General features: G+C 41.3%; 1 protein-coding gene across 2 annotated transcripts; it reads left to right on the top strand.

Annotated features, from left to right (window-relative positions):
* Window positions 1-832: 832 nt before the first annotated feature.
* Window positions 833-18,245, top strand: LOC115154171 (pannexin-3). Of its 2 annotated transcripts, XM_029700131.1 has the most exons (6): window positions 833-944; window positions 1,477-1,668; window positions 3,439-3,581; window positions 13,231-13,445; window positions 16,354-17,102; window positions 17,597-18,245. In XM_029700131.1, the coding sequence occupies exons 2-6, from the start codon at window positions 1,485-1,487 to the stop codon at window positions 17,653-17,655; spliced, it is 1,350 nt and encodes a 449-aa protein (XP_029555991.1). In that variant the 5' UTR covers window positions 833-944; window positions 1,477-1,484; the 3' UTR covers window positions 17,656-18,245. The 2 variants fall into 2 exon arrangements, with proteins under 2 accessions (XP_029555991.1, XP_029555990.1); XM_029700130.1 differs by having other exon boundaries at window positions 16,354-18,245.
* The last annotated feature ends 6,891 nt before the right edge of the window (window positions 18,246-25,136 follow it).

Below are 25,136 nucleotides of genomic sequence, written 5' to 3'. Positions count from 1 at the left end.
TACCCAAAAGGCTCAGACTTTCTGTTTTCACCTAAGCGGGCTGGCACCTGTGTCTCACTGGGCTATGGCTCCAGCGAACCCGTGGCCATTGGTACTTTTTAGCTGGAATTTACATAACAATGACTAACTGTGAACTTTTACTATTCTGTTTTTACACAGAGGCTAATGGCTTCTAGCAAAGTAACTGTTTTGATTCTGCAGATGTTGTTGATTCTGCTCTTCACAAGTCTTCACTGTCAGCCCTAGCTATGGAAACACAAGTTCCACAGTATAACATAGGGATGTATGCATTAGTGTAACACGGGTGTTACAGTCTGAAAGGAGCATAACGTTACCAGTCCAATCAACAGTACTGAAATAGCTGTAGCAGGCAGAGCCTAACTGTAACTGCCATCCTCCATACTATGTGCTAGAAGCAGCATCTCTGCAGCCAACCTGAGGTATAAATAGGAAGGGAAATGACAGAGGCAGGAAAAGCCACTGGTGCTAGGGTCTTGTTTGAAGTGGGCTGCTGCCATGGCAGTCAAGAGCATGGTTGGGACATCAGTGGATAGCAAGGGCAGTGTCTCATAGGCACACACATGCACACATAAGTCCAAACACACACACACACACACACACACACACACACACACACACACACACACACACACACACACACACACACACACACACACACAGTCACCCTCGCTCCCCACTGCCATCTGGGCTCCAGCATACAGCAACAGTGGTCCCTTGTAATTAGACCCATCGACCCAGGAGCCAGGCCCAGTCCAGCCCAGTCCCAGCCTCTCATTTAGCAGGGCCTTCCTGGACTACTTAAGGGCCTCGCCAACACAGCTCTGGTCTTCAGAGGTCCGTTTGGTTCAGTTGTCTCACTGCATTTCATTTCTGGATTTCCACCCTACAGTCACCGGTCACTGGAAAGAGCAAGCAGATTGAAGGTAACGTGGAGGCTTTTTTTAAAATCATGATTTAAAGGCTGTTGATTTAGGGAGCTAGAGGTGTGTAGAATAAGTGGTATTTATATCAATGGTTTAAATGACTGATGTATGTTTGGTATTTACCTTATGGTAATACAGTATTGTCAACTGAAGTGAAATATCTGATTCCATTTTTCTCTTCTCATCCTTAGCCATAGTTTTGCATACAGTTATGAGTCCGTCACACAAAGAATACCAGTTTTATTTCTCAAATTGGACATCAAAACTATAATTGCAGGTGTTTAATAACATTACATGGAAATATGTATCAATAATTAAAGAAACAAATTAACACAACTGAATACAAAGTAATTTCTAATACACTACAGGGTAGGACATCTATTTTCTCTAGCTAACCCAAAAACTCTTGGTTGTCAGTTGGGATTAGATCCTGCCCAGGCTAAAAACTCTTCATGCACTATAGGGCTTAGTGCTATCAAGTCTCAGTGGACTCAGGTTGGAGTAAATCCAACATTTTCCTGTCCCTTTCTAGGCCCCAAGATGTCTATCGCTAATGCGGCTGCCCAGGCCATGCTGTCAGACGCCCTGCTACGCGACGGCGCTGGGGGCAACCGCATCGGTCACCTGGAGCTGGAGCTGCCACTTGACAGGGTCATCAAGTTTGTGTCCGTGGGGCTGCCCTTACTGCTGGTGTCCATGGCCTTCGCTCGTGAAATCTCCATCGGTCAGTCTGTCTCTCTCTCTCTCTCCCTCCCCTTGTTTTGCTGCACATTTGGCCCTTTATGAGATATTCATTTTCTTTCCTCTCTTTTTGTCTATCTTTCCCTTTTCTGTGTTATTTTCTCTTTTCTCACGCCTCTTTTGTCCCATGTATCATTGTGTCATCTGCCTCATTATCTTTTCCTTTTCCTCACGTTTCTCTCTCTAGTCTCTTCTCTATTCTTTTCCCTTTACTGTGTGGGAGTGAGAACCTGTGTTTAGGCTATTCGATTAATTAAGTTCATTCTAATGCCTCTCGTGAATTGCAGCAGTATCCTATTATTTTCAATGAAGTCTTTACATGTATTCATAGCATTTACATTTGTTTCCTGATTTGAGTTGACATGTACTGGACCCCAACCTTGGTCAACTGCAGCAATAACACTAACACACAACAATGTGTGTGGTAGCGGCAGCCATAACAGGCTACGTACAGACAAGCTTATTTCCTCGTTTCATTGACATTGAGCTAACGATCGTCTTCCTATGGAGCTGGCCTATAATCAGCCACTACAGATGCTTATAGGAAGGGGGATGATTGATAGCAGCGTTCGCCGACGCCGCATTGCTCGGTAATTATAGGCAACCTGCTGTTTTTGCAGCTCTCTATCGAAGTCAAATGATAGGATATGTTAATTAACTGGAAGATGTAGCAAAATGGAAAACCGTCTAGGAACAGTTGATGGATCTTGGCCCTTCTTATCTGGTTTGTTTTTTTGCTTTATCTTTCGTTGATTGTCTGGTTGGTGTCTGTGTTGTGTGTGTTGTGTGCACCTGCGGCTGCAGACAAGAATTCTGCCACCGCTACAAATAGCTGGGTGAGAAGGAGCCCTTGTTGTACAATGTGTAACAAGTAAGATAGGGATGGCAATAGGGGTTCTTTGTCAAACTGTCTGTGGTAGAAGGAACATGCTTTGTTGCTGTCTGTGTTCCCTTGTAACCTGACAGTCTTGTTAAATAGTCCATTTCAGATACAGTATGTCCCTAGCTATCTCAATTTACTAAAAGACACGCACACACGCACATACACGCACACACAGTTTCACATCTACATTGTGTTACATGTAATCTGTCCATGAACAGTAATGACATAGTATCATACTAACAGTATGGGTTCAGCATAAGCCTTCTGCATGTCCTGTCAGTAAATTTATGGTTGCGTGAGCTTCTTTTAGGAGACTCTCACGGATGTGGAGGCTGTCTATAAAAATAGGACGTCCTGCGTTTAACTCAGGGTTTCCTCTGAAGTGCAAGGGGCACGCCTGTCGCCCTACCCTGCCCTCCCAGCACTGCTGTAGGGGAGATAGACTGAAGAGAAGGGTGTGGACCCCTGGCTCTGTGGTTCAACCATCTGTATGGTGGAGCGGGCTGGGCTCGGTCCTGAAAAACACCCACACATTAGGAGAGTAATACCACCCTGTTTTAAAACCCAGTTTTCCATTTAGAAACATATGATTTAGATTTTTTTTTACATTTCTGTTTCTGGAAAAAGGACACTTGCACATAAAGGAATCTCTCTCTCTCTCTCTCACTCTCTCTCTCTCTCACACTCTCTCACTCTCTCTCACTCTCTCTCACTCTCTCTCACTCTCTCTCACTCTCTCTCACTCTCTCTCACTCTCTCTCACTCTCATGTGTTTATGCCTATGCATGCAAGTATGTTATGTGTGTGCACATGCATGCATCTTTATGTCATCGTAATACCTTTACAAAATAGTTAATGTTTTTTCTCTAGGCCCACAGATCAGCTGTTTCCCCCCCAATAACTTTACAGCCAAGCAGGCAGCCTACGTGGACACGTACTGCTGGGACTCCCTGATGCACCATGAGTTTGACACAGATGGAAACTTTGAGGAGCAATCCCTCTGGGTGCACAAGGTAAGGCGATGTTCTGTCATGATGGAACGAGAGACAATTGTACACACCTTAAAGGGGAGCTGACAGCGTTTTAACTACTTTGCAGATATGAATATGCAGATATGCTCATAGGGCGGCGCACAATTGGCCCAGCGTCGTCTGGGTTTGGCCAGTGTAGGCCATCATTGTAAATAAGAATTTGTTCTTAACTGACTTGCCTAGTTAAATAAAGGTTAAATATATATTTTTTTATAAATAATAAAATGAAACAAACGATCATAGTATCAGTCATAAATATCAAATTCCCAGTTTATGCTACTAAACCAACTTTATAAGATTTTTTAAAATCAGGTTATATTTGTCTCAACATTTCATGATGTGGAGTAAGGCATTGTTGACAGAATAGATGTATACAGTTCAATGCATTATCAATATAATTCACCAATACATTTCTTGGTAGTCCAACAAATATTGCTATCAGGTTGTAAATCACAGCTGGCCTGGTACATTGTTTGCTGCCTCCAGCCATTCGGGATTCAGTTTCAATGAGTCAATATTTAGGACAAAAACAGACGAACGTAACTAAGGCTGGGAATGTCAATACAATCAACCTAGCAAGGGCAATGATCACAATTCAGTCATAATGTGGCTAATAGGCTAGTTTGTCTATTTATGTAGCTATTTATTTAGTGAGCTAAAAACACAGAGCCTAACACTTCTGGGATGATATTATTAGGTCAGTGGGTGAGCGGTGTCATTTGGTTTGCTAGCATGAAATGTGAATCACTTTGTTACCTAGCTATGCTGAACTTGAATGGCTGCTAACATATCTCTAAGTTGTCAATAAAATGTACTTGGCATTGATGAAATGGGTGAGGAGGCAGGCAAGTTCCCATTCAGTTATTAAAACATGGGTTGGGACAAGCATGCATTGGCAGGCAAGCTGCAGAAGGGCGAACCGGCTACTATTCCCCATCATTTATCAGTGCAGTTTTGACGGCCAACTACAAGCTGAAAAAGTTTGAGAAGATTTATCTACTGTTCCCTTGTTAGATTTATGCTCATCTCGTACTAGCCAACATTAGTTGTTTATCTTTTTGTTGTTGATGTACATAGGCAACTGAGGGAGAAAGAGCATACCTGTTCATGGTTGTTTGATCAATAGCGCTGTAAAGTTCACAAATGTAAGAGGACTCCCGTGGTATTTACATATAGCAGAAATCCATTCAGGTGTATTTGTGGCTTTTGGCGAATGCTTTCTAATGATCTGAAGTCGCGCTGTTGCTACTGCCTGTAAACACACAGTCCAGTTTAAAGTGAATGATGGCAAGCCCGTTTGACAAATGATTATTTGCATATTGGCCTACTCTAGCTCTGATTGTCTATGGCACACCGGTCTGTTTAGAGTCCATTCCTGGACAAGACTGAAATGTTTTTATTAGGTTTTATTTACTGCAGTGTCTATTAATTGTCCAAACGCATGGCCGCTTTCCCACTCTATATTGCTATAGGAATATCACAAATGCCTTAGTATACATCATTCCCAAACATTCTATGAAAATGACCATATCTAAGTGGTAAAAAAATAGGTATCATATTCTTCCTGGGGGCGTATATGAACAGATGTTTATAAGATGTCATGTTGCTAAAACGCTGTCAGTTCCACTGTGGCACAGGAAGGTAATGCAACTTCTGTAAATGGTTGCTCTTTGTCAGGGATGAAGACCATGGAAACATTGTTTCTGTCTTTGCCATGACAACAGTGTAATGTAAGTGGATCAGTGGAGGCTCCACAGAGGAGGAAGGGGAGGACCATCCTCCTCAGTGAATTATATAAAAATAAAAGTTGTAACACATTTAAAAAGTTATCCTTTTTAGATAAAATGATACGAAATATATTCACGTCACCAAATAACTGATTAAAACACACTGTTTTGCAATAAAGATCTACAGTAGCCTCAACAGCACTCTGTAAGGTAGCACCATGGTGTAGCCAGAGGACAGCTAGCTTCCGTCCTCCTCTGGGTACTTTGACTTCAATACAAAACCTAGGAGGTTCATGGTTCTCACCCCTTTCCATAGACTTACACAGTAATTACAACTTCTGGAGGACGTCCTCCAACCTATCAGCTCTTGCAGCATGAACTGACATGTTGTCCTCCCAATCAAAGGATCAGAGAATGACTTTAGTACTGAAAGCATAAGCTACAGCTAGCTAGCAATGCAGTGCAGAACATGTGGTGAGTAGTCGACTCAAAGAGAAAGACAATAGTTGAACAGTTTTTAACAAATTGATTTCTTCCAAAATGAAGGAGAAGCAATATATATATAGACAAAGAGATTGCCATTTTTTTTCACTTTAAGTTTCACTTACTTAGCTAACAAATGCAGCTACCTATTTTAGCTTACTCAAACACCCTGCTCAAACAGAGGGATATAACTACCTGGCTATGACTATCCAACACAACACTGGAACTCTTCCAAGTCAAGGTAAGCTTTTGGTTTTACTAATTTATTGCCACTGGGCCCGCCTGTGTAAGTGCTAAACTGCTTACTGACTGTACACTGTAATGTTACTGTATGATTGTAGCGGGTTTACTAACGCGTTAGTTCTGTTAGCTATGTTGACTATGATGTTACTTTAGCTAATATGGTGACAACGATGTAGGCTGTATTTGTGTTTGTATTTATTATGGATCCCCAAAGCAGCAGCTACTCTTCCTGAGTAGCTGCTGCAGTTTATACAATTTTAAAAACATTACAATACATTCACAAATTTCACAACACACTGTGTGCCCTCAGGCCCCTACTCCACCACTACCACATACCTACAGTACTAAATCCATGTGTATGTATAGTGCGTATTTTATCATGTGTGTGTGTATGTGTGTGTATGTATGTATGCATATGTCTGTGCCAATGTTTGTGTTGCTTCACAGTCCCCGCTGTTCCATAAGGTGTTTTTTAAATCAAATTTTACTGCTTGCGTCAGTTACTTGATGTGGAATAGAGTTCCATGTAGTGGCTCTATGTAGTACAGTGTGTCTTCCATAGTCTGTTCTGGACTTGGGGACTGTGAAGAGACCTCTTGTGGCATGTCTTGTGGGGTATGCATGGGTGTCTGAGCTGTGTGCCAGTAGTTTAGACAGACAGCTCGGTGCATTCAACATGTCAATACCTCTCATAAATAAAAGTAGTGATGAAGTCAATCTCTCTTCCACTTTCAGCCAGGAGAGATTGACATGCATATTATTAATATTAGCTGTGTGTACATCCAAGGGCAAGCAGTGCTGCCCTATTCTGAGCCAATTGAAATTCTCCTACGTCCTTTTTTTGTGGCACCTGACCACACGACTGAACAGTAGTCAAGGTGCAACAAAACTAGGGCCTGTAGGACCTGCCTTGTTAAGAAGGCAGAACATCGCTTTATTATAGACAGACTTCTCCCCATCTTAGCTACTACTGCATCAATATGTTTTGACCATGACAGTTTACAATCTAGGGTCACTCCGAGCAGTTTAGTCACCTCAACTCGCTCAATTTCCACAATATTTATTACAAGATTTAGTTGAGGCTTAGGGTTTAGTGGGTGTTTTGTTCCAAATACAATGCTTTTAGTTTTAGAAATATTTAGGGATAACTTATTCCTTGCCACCCACTCTGAAACTAACTGCAGCTCTCTGTTGAGTGTTGCAGTCATTTCAGTCACTGTAGTAGCTGATGTGAATAGCGTTGAGTCATCCACATACATAGACACTCTGGCTTTTCTCAAATTGAAAAAAGCAAGGGGCCTAAACAGCTTCCCTGGTGAATTCCTGATTCTAACTGGACTATGGTTGAGAGGCTTCCATTAACTTCTTATGGCTCGAATCCCGTTAACGGGATCGATTTGACAACATCCGGTGAAATGGCAGAGCGCCAAATACAAATTAAATTACTGTAAATATTCAACTTTCATGAAATCACACATGCAATACACCAAATTAAAGCTACACCTGTTGTTAATCCAGCCAATGTGTCAGATTTCAAAACGGCTTCACGGCGAAAGAAAACCATGCGATTATCTGAGGATAGCACCCCACCAAACAAACACAGACAATCATAATTCAACCCGCCATGCGCGACACAAAACTCAGAAATAAAGATATAATTCATGCCTTACCTTTGACGAGCTTCTTCTGTTGGCACTCCAATACATCCCATAAACATCGCAAATGGTCCTTTTGTTCAATTAATTCCATCGTTATATATCCAAAATGTCCATTTATTTGGCGCATTTGATCCAGAAAAACACCGGTTCCAACTCGCGCAACATGACTACAAAATATCTCATAAGTTACCTGTAATCTTTGTCCAAACATTTCAAACAACTTTCCTAATACAACTTTAGGTATTTTTTAACTTAAATAATCGCTAAAATTTAAGACGAGATAAACTGTGTTCAATACCGGAGGAAAACAAAGTGGAGCGTGCTTTCAGGTCACGCGCCTCAACCACAACAGTACACTTCGCTCGACCCTCATTCTGAACAGGGCTACTTCTTCATTACACAAAGGAAAAAAATATAATTCCTCATCAACCCAAGGGGATTTAACAGTTTTTACAATCATTTTCTTAATGGGTGCGTGCTTATTAGTAACTGGTATAAGTAGTTTCATAAATGCGTCAAGTGCAGCATCTGGTTGCTCCTCATTACACAACACAGACAAGCAAATATTCTTTACAGCATCAACATATGAATCACTACAAAACTTATTGTATGACCACTTATACACTATATTAGGCCCAGCCTTTGGAACTTTGGTTTTCCTAGATATGGCTATTATATTGTGATCACTACATCCTATGGATCACTACATCCTAAAGCAAATATCTGCAGCATTAGTAAAGATGTGATCAATACATGTTGATGATTTAATTTCTGTGCTGTTTTTAACTACCCTGGTAGGTTGACTGACAACCCGAACCAGGTTGCAGGCACTGGTTACAGTTTGAAGTTTTTTCCTGAGTGGGCAGTTTTATTTAATTTATTTAATTTATTTAACCTTTATTTAACCAGGTAGGCTAGTTGAGAACAAGTTCTCATTTACAACTGCGACCTGGCCAAGATAAAGCAAAGCAGAAGGACAAAAACAACAACACAGTAACTCTGTCACATGGGATAAACCAACTTACAGTCAATAACACAATAGAAAAATCTGTATACAGTGTGAGCAAATGAAGTAAGGAGGTAATGTCACATCCTGACCGGTAAAGGGGTCTTTTGTCATTGTAGTATGGTCAGGGCGTGGCAGGGGGTGTTTGTTTTGTGTGTTTTGGGGTTTTTGGTCTAGGGGATGTTGGTTCTAGTTTTCATTTTCTATGTTCCGGTTTCCAGGTTTGGCCGAGTGTGGTTTCCAATCAGAGGCAGGTGTCTTTCGTTGTCTCTGATTGGAAGCCATACTTAGGCAGCCTGTTTTCCTTTGGGTTTTGTGGGTGGTTACTTTCCGTTATAGTCTGTGAACCTTACGGAACTGTTTGCTGTCGTTTGTTTTTTCTTTGTTTACGTGTTCTCTTTGAATAAACAAGTAAGAATGAGCACTATACCCGCTGCACCTTGGTCTGTCCTTAACGACGCTTGTGACAGGTAAGGCAATAAATAGGCCAATAGTGGCGAAGTAATTACAATTTAGCAATTGTGCAGATGTGTAGATGTGCAGGAAATACTGTTGTGCAAAAGAGCAGAAAAAGAAATATGGGGATGAGGTAGGTAGTTGGTTGGATGGGATATTTACAGATGGGCTGTGTACAGCTGCAGCGATCGGTAAGCTGCTCTGACAGCTGACGCTTAAAGTTAGTGAGGGAGATATGTCTCCAACTCGATTTTTGCAATTCGTTCCAGTCATTTGCAGCAGAGAACTGGAAGGAAATGCGGCCAAAGGAGGTGTTGGCTTTGGGGATGACCAGTGAAATATACCTGCTGGAGCGCGTGCTATGGGTGAGTGTTGCTATGGTGACCAGTGAGCTAAGATAAGGCGGAGCTTTACCTAGCAATGTAGATGACCTGGAGCCAGTGGGTTTGGCAACGAATATGTAGCGAGGGCCAGCCAACTAGAGCATGCAGGTCGCAGTGGTGGGTTGTATATGGGGCTTTGGTGACAAAATGGATGGCAATGTGATAAACTGCATCCAATTTGCTGAGTAGAGTGTTGGAGGCTATTTTGTAAATGACATCGCCGAAGTCAAGGATCGGAAGGATAATCAGTTTACGAGGGTATGTTTGGCAGCATGAGTGAAGGAGGCTTTGTTGTGAAATACGAAGCCGATTCTAGATTTAACTTTGGATTGGAGATGCTTAATGTGAGTCTGGAAGGAGAGTTTACAGTCTAGCCAGACACCTAGGTATTTATAGTTGTCCACATATTCTAAGTCAGAACCATCCAGAGTAGTGATGCTAGTCGCATTTAGTTTTACTAGCATTTAAGAGCAGTTGGAGTCCATGGAAGGAGTGTTGTATGGCGTTGAAGCTCATTTGGACGTTTGTTAACACAGTGTCCAAAAAAGGGCTAGATGTATACAGAATGGTGTCGTCTGCGTAGAGGTGGATCAAAGAATCACCCGCAGCAAGAGCGACATCACTGATATATACAGAGAAAAGAGTCGATGATGATAGCCAGTCAATATTTAAATCACCCAGAAAATATACTTCTCTGTTGAAATCACATACATTATCAAGCATTTCACACATATTATCCAGATACTGACCGTTAGCACTTGATGGTCTATGGCAGCTTCCCACAAGAATGGGCTTTAGGTGAGGCAGATTAACCTGAAGCCATATTACTTCAACAGTATTTAACATTAGATCGTCTCTAAGCTTTACATGAATGTGGTTCTGAATATAGACCGCAACATCACCTGCGTTGGCATTTCTGTCTTTTCGGTAGATTTTATAACCATGTATTGCTACCACTGTGTTATCATCAAAGGTATTATCTAAGTGAGTTTCAGAGATAGTCAGAATATGAATGCCATCTGTTACAAGCAAGTTATTGACTTCATGGACCTTGTTTCTTAGGCTACATATTTTAATATGGGCTATTTTTTACCACTTTTCTGGGTTGCTTGATTGTTTTTAATGCTTTACTGGGAAGTTTACCAGAGGTAGACTTACTCATCTTATTTACATTGGAGCTGATAGTGCAGGGTGAGCTGCATAAAGTGGTCTTCCTACTATTGCACACCGCCTCAGTGCTAAAAGTCTAACTCTGATTTATAGGCTCATGATTACCACTTACAATAGCTGTAGGATAAACAGATGTATTCGGTGCAATTAGGGGTACATAAATTAAATTACTTACATTGTGCTTGCCAATGCCCCTATGATCATGTACATTTGATGCAGCACTATGACGACTCATTGTCACAATGGTAGGGATAAACTGAGCTGGTCTTGGATCATTTACCAGTCATTGTTTCAACGCAGACTTGAAATGTGTAGACAGAGACCAGGAGCCAAGATGATTTGGATGGACTCCATCATTCCTGTAGAGTATGTTTTGTTTCTAGAGGTGTCAAAGTTATCAATAAAAGTGACTCCAGCAGAGCTACAGTAGTATTTTAACCAGATGTGTAATGCCAGCAGTCTGCTGAATCTTTCACACCCATGGCCCAACGATGGTACTGGACCCTGAAATTATTGGAACTGCTAAAGTCAGTTCTTTAAAATCAAATTTCAAATGTTTAGCAGTTATGATATGTTTAGCTTGGAAAGTTTTTTTTGCCTGGTCACATACAGCTTACAAGCAAAGGTAAATGGTGAGAGGAGAGTGCATAGATGCAAGAAGGAATACAACGTGGCTGTTATGAAAGTGAACAGTGTTTAGGCTTGATTAGGAGCGTATTCAATCCGCAGCAACCTCATGATGGGTACAGTGAAAATTTGAGTGTCATGTACTAGCCTAAACCTATCGCTGTTGCATTGAACTGGGTGAATGGAATATGAATGACAGTCATCCAATATGCTGTAATAGAAATAAGGTCATGCTCATGAAAAAACAAAATCGTCCTCCCTCATCTTAAACCGCATTGACTGAAGTGGATGAAGAGTCAATGGTATACTGGAGGCATTTTGTGTGCTATACTGGTATTTGGCGGTGTTGTTGGAAAATTCCCAAGTTAAAAACAAGCATTAACAATACATTCTTAAGATAGAAACCCATGAGACTGCTGGCCCTTGCTACATATTCGTCGCCAAACCCACTGGCTCCAGGTCATCTATAAGTCTTTGCTAGATAAAGCTCCGCCTTATCTCAGCTCACTGGTCACGATAACAACACCCACCCCTAGCACGGGCTCCAGCCTTTCCTTCCAGTTCTCTGCTGCCAATGACTGGAATGAATTGCAGAAATCGCTGAAGTTGGAGACATATCTCTGTCACCAACTTTAAGCATCAGCTATCTGAGCAGCTACTTGCACATCATCTGTCCATCTATCATTCCAGTGTTAATTTGCTAAATTGTAATTACTTCGCTACTATTGGCCTATTTATTGCCTTACCTACTTACTCCATTTGCACACACTGTATATAGATTTTACTATTGTGTTATTGACTGTACTTTTGTTTATTCCATGTGTAACTCCGTGTTTTTTGTCGCACCGCTTTGCTTTATCTTGGCCAGGTTGCAGTTGTAAATGAGAACTTGTTCTCAACTGGCCTGCCTGGTTAAATAAAGGTGAAATAGAAAAATAAAAGAGAAAATATATATCTTATTAAAAGGGACGTTTAAAGATTTCTCCAGACATAACATTATTAAACTAAAATCAAATCAAACTTTATTTGATACGTGCGCCGAATACAACAAGTGTTGACCTTACCGTTAAATGCTTTCTTACAGGCCCTTAACCAACAGTGCAGTTCAAGAATATTTACCAAATAAACTAAAGTTTAAAATAATATAAGTAACACAATAAAAACACTGTGACAAGACCTGGAGGTTTCTGTTACTGAGGGCATTAGCAATTCATTTCAAAGCTCAGACGTGTCACTTTAGATGGGTTCTATAAATATGTAATAAGTACTTCTATAAATACTGGGCTGTCTAAGTAAGACATGAATCTCATGCTCATGGGTATAATGATGGGGTTAACCGTGTGCTGTTTCCATTTGTGTATTTGGTGGACAGTCTGTTCAGATGAGGGTAAGGAGCTGTGTCACAAGCTTCTGCGGAGTGTCTGTGTTTGTCTGTATGTGTGTTTCTGTGTGTGTGTTTCTCAGTTGTACAGTACACATTTATGGAGTTTTAGGTGTTCCACATGGGAAATTAGGCGAGATTGTGAGTAGAAATGGAGAGAGATATAGAGTGCTGGATTTGTATCATTTGTTTTTTACAGTAATCGTCATTCATTTCGAATGAAAAGTGCCTCTTGCTTCCTTAATGTCTCAATGAGGAGCATCCATTAAAAGTAATTAATCTTTCTGATTAAAAATGTAGACTGTAAATCACTCTCTTGTTATCTACCTCCCTCTCCTTCTCTTCTTCTCTCTTATAATTTCTCTTTCTCTCACTCTTTTTTCTGTTCTCTTCTCTTTTCTCTCTTTCTCTCTCTCTCTCTCTCTGTCCCCTCCTTTCCTCTTCATTTCTTCCTCACCTTCCCTTCTTTATTTCCTCTCTACCTACCTCCCTCTCAGATGTTCCCGTACTCTCTGTTGGCTATGGCCATGATGATGTACCTGCCTGCCCTCATCTGGCGTTTCCTGGTCATGCCGTCGTTGGGCTCCGACCTGCTCTTCATCATTGACGAGCTGGACAAATCCTACAACCGCTCCGTGCGATTGGCTCAGAGCATCCTGGAGATGCGCCAGAACACCCAGAATCCCTTCACCTTCCAGGCCGAGCTTGAGAGGTGAGAGTGGGTGTGGCAAAGATTGTGGCAGAGATAGATCCAGACAGATTGGTTGAGGCAGGAATTTTGGACTGGGGAAGAGGGAAAAGTAAGCAGGCTTAAAATTGATGTCTATTTTTATTCATTTGCACACAGGAAAATTTTAAACAATATGATGACGTTTAAAAACAAATTAAGAGACCATATTCAGGAGAGGTAAAAAAAAAACGGATAAAATTCCTTCAAAGCAAATACATTGTCCTTAAACGTAAATTATTTAAAAAAAGAAACAATCTTCCTTATATCCAATTACAATGATCGTAACATCATTTTGAATGTATACTACAACTTAATCTATCCAGTCATGTCATATTGCAATATAATACTTAAATAAGCAACCTCAATAACATTTTAATTCTTCAAAAGCGTTTTGTGAGAATGGCAACACACTCCAACAGTCGTGCCAGTTCCTCTCCACTCTTTCATCACCTTCAAATCCTCAATATTTATGATATCGATGAACTTCAAGTCTGATTATTTGAATTCCAGTTCAAAATAAATGTAATCCCTGTTTCTTTTCAAACTCATTTCAAATTCAATACTCCGGTTCATCATTATTCTACAAGAATGGCCGCAGATCTCCACACCCCTTTTTTCCGTACAAAATTTGGTACATTTTCCATTGCTTACAGTGCCTTCGGAAAGTATTCAGACCCCTTGACTTTTTCTACATTTTGATACGTTACAGCCTTATTCTAAAATGGATGAAATTGGGTTTTTTTCTCTCTCATCAACCAATACCCCACAATGACAAACAAAAACAGGTTTTTAGACTTTTTTACAAATGTATTAACAATTAAAAACAGAAATACTGTATTTACATAAGTATTCAGACTTTGCTATGATACTCGAAATTGAGCTCCGGTGCATCCTGTTTCCATTGATCATCCTTGAGGTTTCTACAACTTGATTGGAGTCCACATGTGGTAAATTCAATTGATTGGACATGATTTGGAAAGGTACACACCTGTCTATAAGGTCCCACAGTTGACAGTGCATGTCAGAGCAAAAAACAAGCCATGAGGTCGAAGGAATTGTCCGTAGAGCTCCGAGACAGGATTGTGTTGAGGCACAGATCTGTAGAAGGGTACCAAAACATTTCTGCAGCATTGAAGGTCCCAAAGAACACAGTGGCCTCCATCATTCTCAATTGTAAGAAATTTGGAACCCCGAAGACTCTTCCTAGAACTGGCTGCCCGCCCAAACTGAGCAATCGGGGGAGAAGGGTCTCGGTCAGGGAGGTGACCAAGAACCCGATGGTCACTCTGACAGAGCTCTAGAGTTCCTCTGTGGAGATGGGAGAACCTTCCAGAAGGACAACCATCTCTGCAGCACTCCACCAATCAGGCCTTTATGGTAGAGTGACCAGACGGAAGCCACTCCTCAGTAAAAGGCACATGACAACCTGCTTGGAGTTTGCCAAAAGGCATCTAAAGACTCTTAGAACATGAGAAACAAGATTCTCTGGTCTGATGAAACCAAGATTGAACTTTTTGGCCTGAATGCCAAGTGTCACATCTGGAGGAAAACTGGCACCATCCCTACGGTGAAGCATGGTGGTGGCAACATCATGCTGTGGGGATGTTTTTTAGCGGCAGGGACTGGGAGACTTGTCAGGATCGAGGCAAAGATAAACAGAGCAAAGAACTGAGAGATCCTAAATGAAAACATGCTTCAGAGCGCTCAGGACCTTAAACTGGGGTGAAGGTTCACCTTCCAACAGGACAACGACCCTAAGCACACAGCCAAGACAACCCAGGAGTGGCTTCGGGACAAGTCTGTGAATGTCCTTGAGTGGCCCAGCCAGAGCCCGGACTTGAACCCGATCAAACATCTCTGGAGCGACCTAAAATAGCTGTGCCGCGATGCTCCCCAGCCAACCTGACAGAGCTTGAGAGGATCTGCAGAGAACAATGGGAGAAACTCCCCAAATAGAGGTGTGCCAAGCTTGGAGCGTCATACCCAAGAAGACTCGAGACTGTAATTGCTGCCAAAGGTGCTTCAACACAGTACTGTAGTTAAAGCCTAAATAGGGTCTTGTTTTCTGTTTCCAGTTCACATACTTTTATCTGTAATTAGCTTACTTTTGTTTATAGAAACTCAAATATATATTTTTTAATGGCCACAGCCATGGCAATTACAAACAGGAACATGTTTGCCACTCAAAAATCATCATATCATCATAACCATCATATAAGGCAGGGTTTCCCAAACTCGGGCCTGGGATCCCCCCTGAATGGACCTTTTGTTTTTTCCCTAGCACCACACAGCAGATTCAAATAGGTGGAGATTCACACAAAGAAAGGAAACATGATGGATCAGAGGTAAAAAAAAAAAAAAAAGCAAAGATATTCAAGTAAAATGCATAATCAGCATGAGTGACATACAGGCATCAGATTATTTGGATGAGTCCATGAATGAAATGTCCAGTAGATATTTTTTCATTTTGCATTTGAAGGAGTTGAAGCTGTTGCAGTGCTTGAGGTAGTCCGGAAGACAGTACAAAACAGACCTACAGTATGTAAATAGTGCCTTCGGAAAGTATTCAGACACCTTGACTTTTTCCACATTTTATTACATTACAGCCTTATTACCCCATAATGACAAAGCACATTACCCCATAATGACAAAGCAAAAACAGGTTTTTAGAAATGTTTTCTAATTATAAAAAAAAAACTGAAATATCACATTTACATAAGTATTCAGACCCTTTACTCAGTTAGGTGACTGACTATTTAAATCTTGAATACCATGATAAATGCTTTAAATCCTCACACAACCTCCATTACCAAACATCAGAGCCAATAACATGAAAGTGTGTTTGAGCCAACTGTCCTCTAACCCCATCTCTTCCATGGTCTCTTGTCAGGGCCAAGCGGAAGCGTTACTTCGAGTATCCCCTGTTGGAGAGGTACATGCAGAGCAAGCACGGCTCCTACTTCCTGGTCAGCATGCTCTTTCTGCGCGGCTTCCTCTTGCTCACCTTCATGTCTGCCGCCTGCCTCTACCTCGTCTACTTCCACCTATCCGCCTTTCTCCAGGATGAGTTTAGCTGCTTTGTCCGCACCGGCTTGCTGCGCGACCAAAACTGGGTCCCAGAACTGGTCCAGTGCAAAATGACCGGCCAACTGGTCTTCCAGGTTATTAGCGTGGCTAACGGCGCTATCTACGTCCTTCTGGTACCTATTGTGCTGTTCAGCTTGGTCCGCCTCTTCTGTTGGGATACGACTCTATTGTCGGTCTACGAGGTTCTACCCGCATTGGGACTTAACAGCGGTCGCAAGCTGGGCTGCCCGCTCAACGACCTCAACGTTCTTCTGCTGTTTTTGCGAGCTAACGTGGCGCATCTGCAGTCTTATGGCAGGCTGAGGGCCGTATGCTCGCTGGCATCCCCGCAGATCGGAAAGGGGAATGGCGTGAAGGGCGCGGGGATGCTGACGGCAGAGGAGATCGAGGAGAGGGCCGAGGCAGCACAGGAGCTGGAGGAGGAAGTGGAGGAGCTGCAGGAGGAAGGGAAGCTCAACCTGGTGGATATCATGACCATTTTAGGAGCAGCCCGGGGAAACGCGGTCAACTGCACCGATTCCAGGCCTCTGGTGGAGGAGAATATGAGTCTGGGTACTGTAACTCTTATCTACACTCTCAAACGTATTCTGCTTGTGGGATTGTTCGCCTATATTGTTTGGGATGTTCAGAAAATTATAAAGTGAGGGAGCTCTCTCTGCGAGACTGCAGATGATGTTCAAATTAAATAACGAATGGTGGTGTAAGCAGTTTTCATTGAATAGCCACTCTACTCTTACTGAATATTGGATGAGGAGGCAATAGTAGTAATGGACTTTACTTGAGATAGCAGTTTTGATTCAAACTTTTCCATCTACAATGTGATACAAAAATGCTTTCCACAAATATTAACTGTCCACAAATGGTTTTCTTATACATGTACTACTATACCAGTAGGCCTAATATAAATAAGTATTACGTGTTAGTTTTTTTCTCAGGACCGGAAAGCCTATAATTCTAAAAGAGGCTTTTATTAGGAACTACAGCAAGAGAGCAGATACAATTAGTGGTCATTCCCACTCCTAACTCCCCTCTCTGTCTCCTTACAGAGCCAAACCACCAGGGGTACCATGAGTTGAAGGAGACTGCATCATGTAATCGTTACTAAACAACCAATTGACTGAACCATCAATGTGACACCAATTGAGGGGGAGGGGGGATCAAAAAGACAACCTGGGAGAGAAGCGAGGGAAGGGGTTCTGTATCCAGAGAAGTTGTTCCAAAAAGCCTCCATTAGAATTAAAAACTTGGTGGTTAACTTGAGCGATGTAGTTTCTTTATGTATGACTAAGTTTCTGGGTTGTTGTGAATCAACTTAATTTCAACCTCAGTTTTCCAACTTTTCTTTATGGTTATGCTATTTACTGTACTTGATTTTGTGATTTGTCAGCAAGGAAAGTTGTATGTGTTAAATGTCAACCAGTAACATTTTGTTTGTTTTACGTCAACAGATACCAATGTAATGAATAAGGTTATTTTTATTACTGTTGTGTTGAATGGCTCAAGTGCAACATTTCCCTCACCACTTGTGAATCACATTGTAAATGAATTGCCTCGGAAAATATATGTGATTATTTAATTGAATAAAATACATTTTAAAAGTGCTCACTCTCCAAAAAATGCTTATTTTTATCTAAACATTCTGCGCTGAAACATTTGCTGCACTTTGAGCACCTTTTGTAATTAAAATAAGAAACATATGTATCTTGTCTTCACTGATGTTTTGAGCGCTTACACTTTTAAACTCTAAACTGGATTATTCTTCTCTTACGCATCCCACATCTGCTATTAACTAGAAAGATAAACACAGACTCTTATTCTCCTCTTTACTAAATTGTAATACAATTAAATTCTTATCCTACACCCAGTTCTGACTGAAAGGGCCACCAAAATTCACTGATTTATAGTTAGTGGGTTAAGAAATGACCTAGGGTTGGGTTGGGAAAACAGGGTTGATAATGTAGGGGTTGAAGAAAGTTTCACATATTTACTGCCCAATGTGGTTTGGAGTGCTGAGATGGCATTTTGAGCTGCAATGTCAGATGTCCTGCAAAGACTCTGCTTTAGGGCTTGTCCCATATGGCACCCTACTCCCTATATACACTCTTAAAAAAAAAAAGCATAGCGGACTACTTTTGACCGGGGCCCATAGGGCTCTTGCCAAAATAGTAAACTATGTAGGGAATAGGGTGTTGGGACATAATGTTAGTTGTGCAGCCAAAGCCACATACCTAAACATCCTTGCTGACCTACTCACACATAAATCCACCACTAAGTTCAAAGTGTGGAAACTACAATATGTTTCCCTGATTCAGATAATATAGCCGTGTATGCCAGGCGTATAGACTATAGACACATGCTGGTGAGTGAGACTCTACATTACTTTAGTAACCATAATTCCTTAGCTGTACATGGTAACTGTGTCACGTCCTGGCCAGTATAAGAGTTAATTGGTATTGTAGTTTGGTCAGGACGTGTCAGAGGGTATTTGTTTTATGTGGTTCAGGGTGGTGTTTTGGTAAAAGAGTGTTCTTTTTTGATTTAATAAATGTTCAAAATGAACAACCGCATGCCTGCTGCGTTTTGGTAATCCTTCATCGACGACAACCATGACAAACTGTAGGTAATGATTATTGAAATGCGTAGGTAATGAAAAGAAACTACGTAGTGTGTTTCAAAATAGTTACCTAGTGTGTCTACTGTGTAGTGATACAATTTCGGAATCCTCTCCCTCAAGCACCCCGCTCTGTTTTTTGTGTTTGAATACAATTCCTCACATTAGCCCTGGCAAAGACATCAGATGCCATAACACAGCCAGAGACCTTCATTATATCTCATGAATTGACACTGTAAATAAAGCTGCTCACTTTAGTCTATTTCAACTCGGGCTGGTATAGATTTGTATTGTTTCATATCACACATCTTGATGAAAATCCTCACAAACTCTCCATAATGTATCTGTCCATAACTCCCTAAATCCTTTTTGGAATGATAAACAGAATTAAACCAGAGACATGATCTTTGGAATGTTATGATTACATATTTCCAAATGAACAAACAAATGAATAAATTAAAACAAATCAATCAATCAGCCAATAAATCAATATAACAACCAACCTGCAATGGATTCATCAAAAGTTTTCCATGATGAAAACTTGTTTACTTCTCAACTTAAGGCATATGTGTCACTGTAGCTTATACAATCAGTTTGTCCTTGTCAGAAAGCCTCTGAAATATTGAGAATAATCACTCACAGCCAGTTAGAGACCTGTACAGTACTATCCATCACCACCCAGGGTTCCACTGGGTTTGATGCCCAAGTTCATGAACTGTCAGCACAAGACATATCTGACCTTTTTAATGGATTACGCTCTGAAATCTGTACGAATAGGCATGGTCTGGAACCAACAGGACCCTGAACAGCTTCTACCCCCAAGCCATAAAACTGCTAAATAGTTTGTTAAATTATTAATCAAATAGCTACCAGACTTATCGGCATTGACCCTTTTTGCACTAACTTTTTTTACTCATCACATACGCTGCTGCTACTGTTTATTATCTGTCACTTTATTCCTAGTCATACTATATGTACATATCTACCCCAATTACCTCATACCCCTGCACTTCGACTCGTTACTGGTACCCCTTGTATATAACCAAGGTATCGTTACTCATTGTATATCCATATATTATTACTTTTACATGTTTTACTTTTCTATTATTTCTCTACTTTCTCTCTGCATTGTTGGGAAGGACCCGTAAGTAAGCATTTCACATTTTATTTGATCTGGCTACAATAAATGGCTTGAGTACAGAGCTAATGTGGACAACATGTGAAAAGCAAATAATGTAGTAATTATTAATTATCAGTCTAACAATAAAATCAATCAATTCCTCGGAGGAGGAAGGGGAGGACCATCATACTTAGTGAATTTCAGAAAATTTCGGTGAATTTCAGAATAAATCGTGAAACATTAAAAAGTTATGCTATACAGAATATATTCACATCACCAAATATCTGATTAATAACTGAAGGTCTACAGTAGCCTGAACAGCACCCTCTAGGGTAGTGCTGTGGTGTAGCCGGAGGAAGGCTATTTTCCGTCCTCCTCTGGGTACATTGACTTCAATACAAAACCTAGGAGGCTCATGGTTCTCACCCCTTCCATAGACTTACGCAGTAATAATGATGACTTCCAATCAGAGAATTAATCTAGTACTGAAAGCATAAGCGGCAGCTAGCTAGTAGCGCATTTGGGGCGGCAGGTAGCCTAGTGGTTAGAGCATTGAGCTAATAACCGAAAGGTTGCAAGATCAAATTCCTGAGCTGACAAGGTAAAAATCTGTCGTTCTGCCCCTGAACAAGGCAGTTAACCCACTGTTCCTAGGCTGTCATTGAAAATAAGAATTTGTTCTTAACTGACTTGCCTAGTTAAATAAAGGTAAAATAAAAAAAGTAAAATACAGTGTGGTGAGTAGTTGACTCCAAGAGAGCGAAAGACAATTGAACAGTTTTGAACAAATTAATTTCTTCAAAAATAAAGGAAAATATATCTAGATATATTTGATTCAAATGTTTTCTTAGTCCACCTTTCACTTACTTAGCTAATGCAGCTAATTTAGCCTACTCAACAACCTGATTCAAACAGAGAGGAATCATATTTATCTTAGCTAGCTGGCTAAGGCTATCTAACACTGCAACTCTTCCATGTCAAGGTAAGCTTTCGGGGCCCGCCGGTGTCGTTGCTAAACTTCTTGCTGTACACTGTACTGCGTGATTGCACACATAGATTGGACAGGGCCGGCGTAATGGGCTGGCTTTAGGGGCCTGGCGCGGCATATGGCATGCCAATTAGTGTCAATGACCCAAAACACACAACTGGAGGTGTGTTTTGGGTCATTGTCCTGTTGAAAAACAAATGATAGTCCCATTAAGCGCAAACCAGATGGGATGGCGTATTGCTGCAGAATGCTTTGCTAGCCATGCTGGTTAAGCATGCCTTGTCACTAGCAAAGCACCCCCACACCATCACACCTCTTCCTCCATGCTTCAGAGTGGGAACCACACATGCGGAGATCATCCGTTCACCTACTCTGCGTCTCACAAAGACACTGCAGTTGGAACCAAAAATGTCAAATTTGTACTCATCAGACCAAAGGACAGATTTCCAACGGTTTAATGTCCATTGCTCGTGTTTCTTGGTCCACACAAGTCTCTTCTTCTTATTGGTGTCCTTTAGTAGGGGTTTCTTTGCAGCAATTCGACCGTGAACGCCTGATTCATGCAGTCTCCTCTGAACAGTTGATGTTGAGATGTGTCTGTTACTTAAACTCTGCAAAGCATTTATTGGGCTGAAATCTGTGGTGCAGTTAACTCTAATGAACTTATCCTCTGCAGTAGAGGTAACTCTGAGTGTTCCTTTCCTGAGGCGGTCCTCATGAGAGCCAATTTCATCATAGCACTTGATGGTTCCTCTTTGCTTATTTGAGCTGTTCTTGCCATAATATGGACTTGGTCTTTTACCAAATAGGGCTTTCTTCTGTATACCACCCCTAACTTGTCACAACACAGCTGATTGGCTCAAATGCATTAAGGAGGAAAGAAATTCCACAAATTTACATCAACAAAGCACACCTGTTAATTGAAATACATTTCAGGTGACTACCTCATGAAGCTGGTTGAGAGAATACCAAGAGTGTGCAAAGCTGTCATCAAGGCAAAGGGTGGCTACTATGAAGAATCTCAAATAAAAAAATACATTTCGATTTGTTTAACACTTTTTTGGTTACTACATGATTCCATATGTTTGGGCTTCTGACTGGTGCAGCAGTCTAAGGCACTGCATCTCAGTGCTAGAAGCATTACTACAAACCCTGGTTTGATTCCGGGCTGTATCACAACTGGCTGTGATTGGGAGTCCCATAGGGCAATTGGCACAGCATCGTCCGGGTTAGGGCTTGGGCCGTCATTGTAAATAAGAATTTGTTCTTAACTGACTTGCCTGGTTAAATATTGTAGAAAATAGTAAAAATAAAGAGAAACCCTTGAATGAGTAGATGTGTCCAAACTTTTGACTGGTACTGTATATCTCTCAGATATAGGACAGAGACTTCAGAACAAACATCCTTTAGATAATTGGGGGACCTATCTATTATTCCATGTACTAGAAAATCTGTTCTTAATTGCGTTTGCATGGGCTAATAGGCCAAAAATAATGTTATTATATATATTTGTTGATACTTCAAGGGGTCTTAAAATTCAAATAGAAAACTTATCCTTGGTATGACCTTCTTAAAATAATTCCATTTAGCTTAGTAGAACCCCACCCCCAGCTTAGACAGGGTATATACTCTTATGGGTTAAACATTATTGAAAGTCGCAGGGTCCACTGGATTTTGTGCTAGACTTTTATAATCAGCGACTGATACAGTATAGACATTGGAAACCAGGTGTGGTCATTCTCTGGTCAAACCGTGTTCTAATTAATCAATTAAGTGTCAGGAAGGAAAACAAACCATGCAGAATTACAACCTTGGAGGACTGATGTTATAAACTGCTGAGGTAGAGAGAGCAAGACAGAAAACAAAGACAGAAATTCATAAAATTGATCTAACATTCCAACTGGTTCTGAAGCTCTTGGACCACAATCCACAGCCTTTAAGATGGCAAAGCAAGCTAGGCTCAATCAGATGCCATGTGTTGGCCTTTTCACATAATTGTAAGCCAGTTACACAGCTATGAACGAGCACATGTAGGGGCGGCACAGCAAATAACACTATTCATTTGATGGAAGACAAAAGGCAAGACAGGTTGCCTGGAGGCTTTTTGGCACAATGGGTGTCTTTTGGAGGTAAGCAGGTAAATAACTAATGCAACATCAATCGTGGACAAGTGCACTTGTGGAAGTCCAATTATAAATGATGGCCTCCATTCTGCTGAAGTTTTTCTATGTAAAGATGGATCATTAGAAGTTTCTTCTTCAAAAAACCAGGTGTGGAGTCTTAGATTGCTACAGGAGAGGAAGAGATAAAGACTATCTGATGTTTCCTGGAATAATAATATGGCTTTTTGTATTCACACAAACGGACAAAGATATGTTTGTACAGTTGTTGTGGGTATTTCTGTTATTCTGATTTAAGGCATCAGCTGTTTGATTGACACCATACCACTGGGGGGCACAGTTGAGTTGAATAGGGAGGATGATTGCAAGTTGGTTTCTAAAGCTCCAGGATAGCAACTTGCATCACGGATAAACTTGTTTTGACATGGAGCTAGATCCCACTGAGCACAAAGAGAAATGATCATTCCATACCAGCTCTAATATAGCTTGCAGTATACCAGCACAATCACATTGAACCAAACACTTGCTCGAAAAGTCTTTGATTGAATGTGTGCCATTAGACAATCAATGTTAGGCCAAATCTCACTGGCCTACCTTTCCTCTCTCAACGCAGAGCAAGCAATCCATCGTGTCACAAACGCTGAGAGGGGATAACACTGGCCATATATTTTCTCTCATCGTCTGTTTGTTGCTTTTGTGTGTGGCAATGATCTATGTTTTCTGGGGGCGAGCGTCGCAAGTGGTCACGCTAATGTCCAATTAAGATTGATGTTTTAGGTCAGGCGGTGAGGGAGGGTTAATAACAAGCCAATGGGAATGATGGATGCTGCCTTCAGGTTGAGTGAGGATTCAAACGACGAATGCACTCTGTCACTGTTTTCTGTTGCACGGCTAGATTTCTGTAATGGTCCCTTAATCCACTATTATTACAGTTGGGGAGAGGAAGGGAAAGAGGATGGGGGAACCACAGTCAAGGTCCACTACAGATCCTAAAACATTTCTTTTGCTGCTTAATGCCTGCATGGCGAGGTGAAACAGTGGGTGATGTAGTGAAACGTTAAGTACTGCAGTCTGGAGCCACAGCCGCAGGGACTTCAAGCTCCAGCTTCTGACCAAATCAATACAACTCACCTTGTTTCCAGGAAACTGCTAAATGCAGACAGATCCCCAAATTAAAGGAGTAGTTGGGATACTCACAAAACAGACCCGACGACACACAACACTTTCAATATTAACTCAGTACTTAGTGAGTACAGAAAACTGTCGTTTGTTAACCCTTCAATGTATCAGGGGGGAGTTTTTAAGAGCTGTACATCTGCCAACAACTCACGGTGGCTCAGGGGCAAAGTAAAAACTCCCCTCAAAATATCAGCCTGAGGTGAGATTTGGTCACCGTCTTCTACTCCCAATCTGATCTCAACTGCCAGAACACCAGACGCTTTGTGACTCTACCATTAGCTTGCGGCGGCTGAAGTACCTTCAAGTGTCAAAGCAACGCACAACTATCACTGCCTAAGCTGCTAAGATGGCCGACGTCAGTTAGTGGTTAGCGTGTAAGAAAATACTCTGACCTTGCAGTAAATCAGCAATTGACAGGCGTGACACAGATAACACAAGCTGCTTAGCGTGTCTCTTAAAGGTGAGAATGTTTCCCTATCCCCTCTTCCCTCTGTTTTGGTGTTCTCCTGACCCCCATTGATTGATAACAACACGAGAGCTCCAAAGGAAATGTAGCTGCTGCCATGTA

Source organism: Salmo trutta, chromosome 19 (genome assembly GCF_901001165.1).
Source record: "Salmo trutta chromosome 19, fSalTru1.1, whole genome shotgun sequence".
NCBI classification, from domain to species: Eukaryota; Metazoa; Chordata; class Actinopteri; order Salmoniformes; family Salmonidae; genus Salmo; species Salmo trutta.
The sequence above is the reverse complement of the archived record's forward strand: the minus strand, read 5'-3'. Positions and strand labels throughout refer to the sequence as shown.

What these genes read in the sequence shown, in the direction of transcription:
- LOC115154171 (XM_029700130.1), top strand. Translation starts at nt 1,485, where the DNA reads ATGTCTATCGCTAATGCGGCTGCCCAGGCCATGCTGTCAGACGCCCTG. An exon ending in CGCTCGTGAAATCTCCATCG is followed by an intron (nt 1,669 to 3,438) that starts GTCAGTCTGTCT and finishes TTTTTTCTCTAG; the next exon opens with GCCCACAGATCAGCTGTTTC. An exon ending in TTCCAGGCCGAGCTTGAGAG is followed by an intron (nt 13,446 to 16,353) that starts GTGAGAGTGGGT and finishes GTCTCTTGTCAG; the next exon opens with GGCCAAGCGGAAGCGTTACT.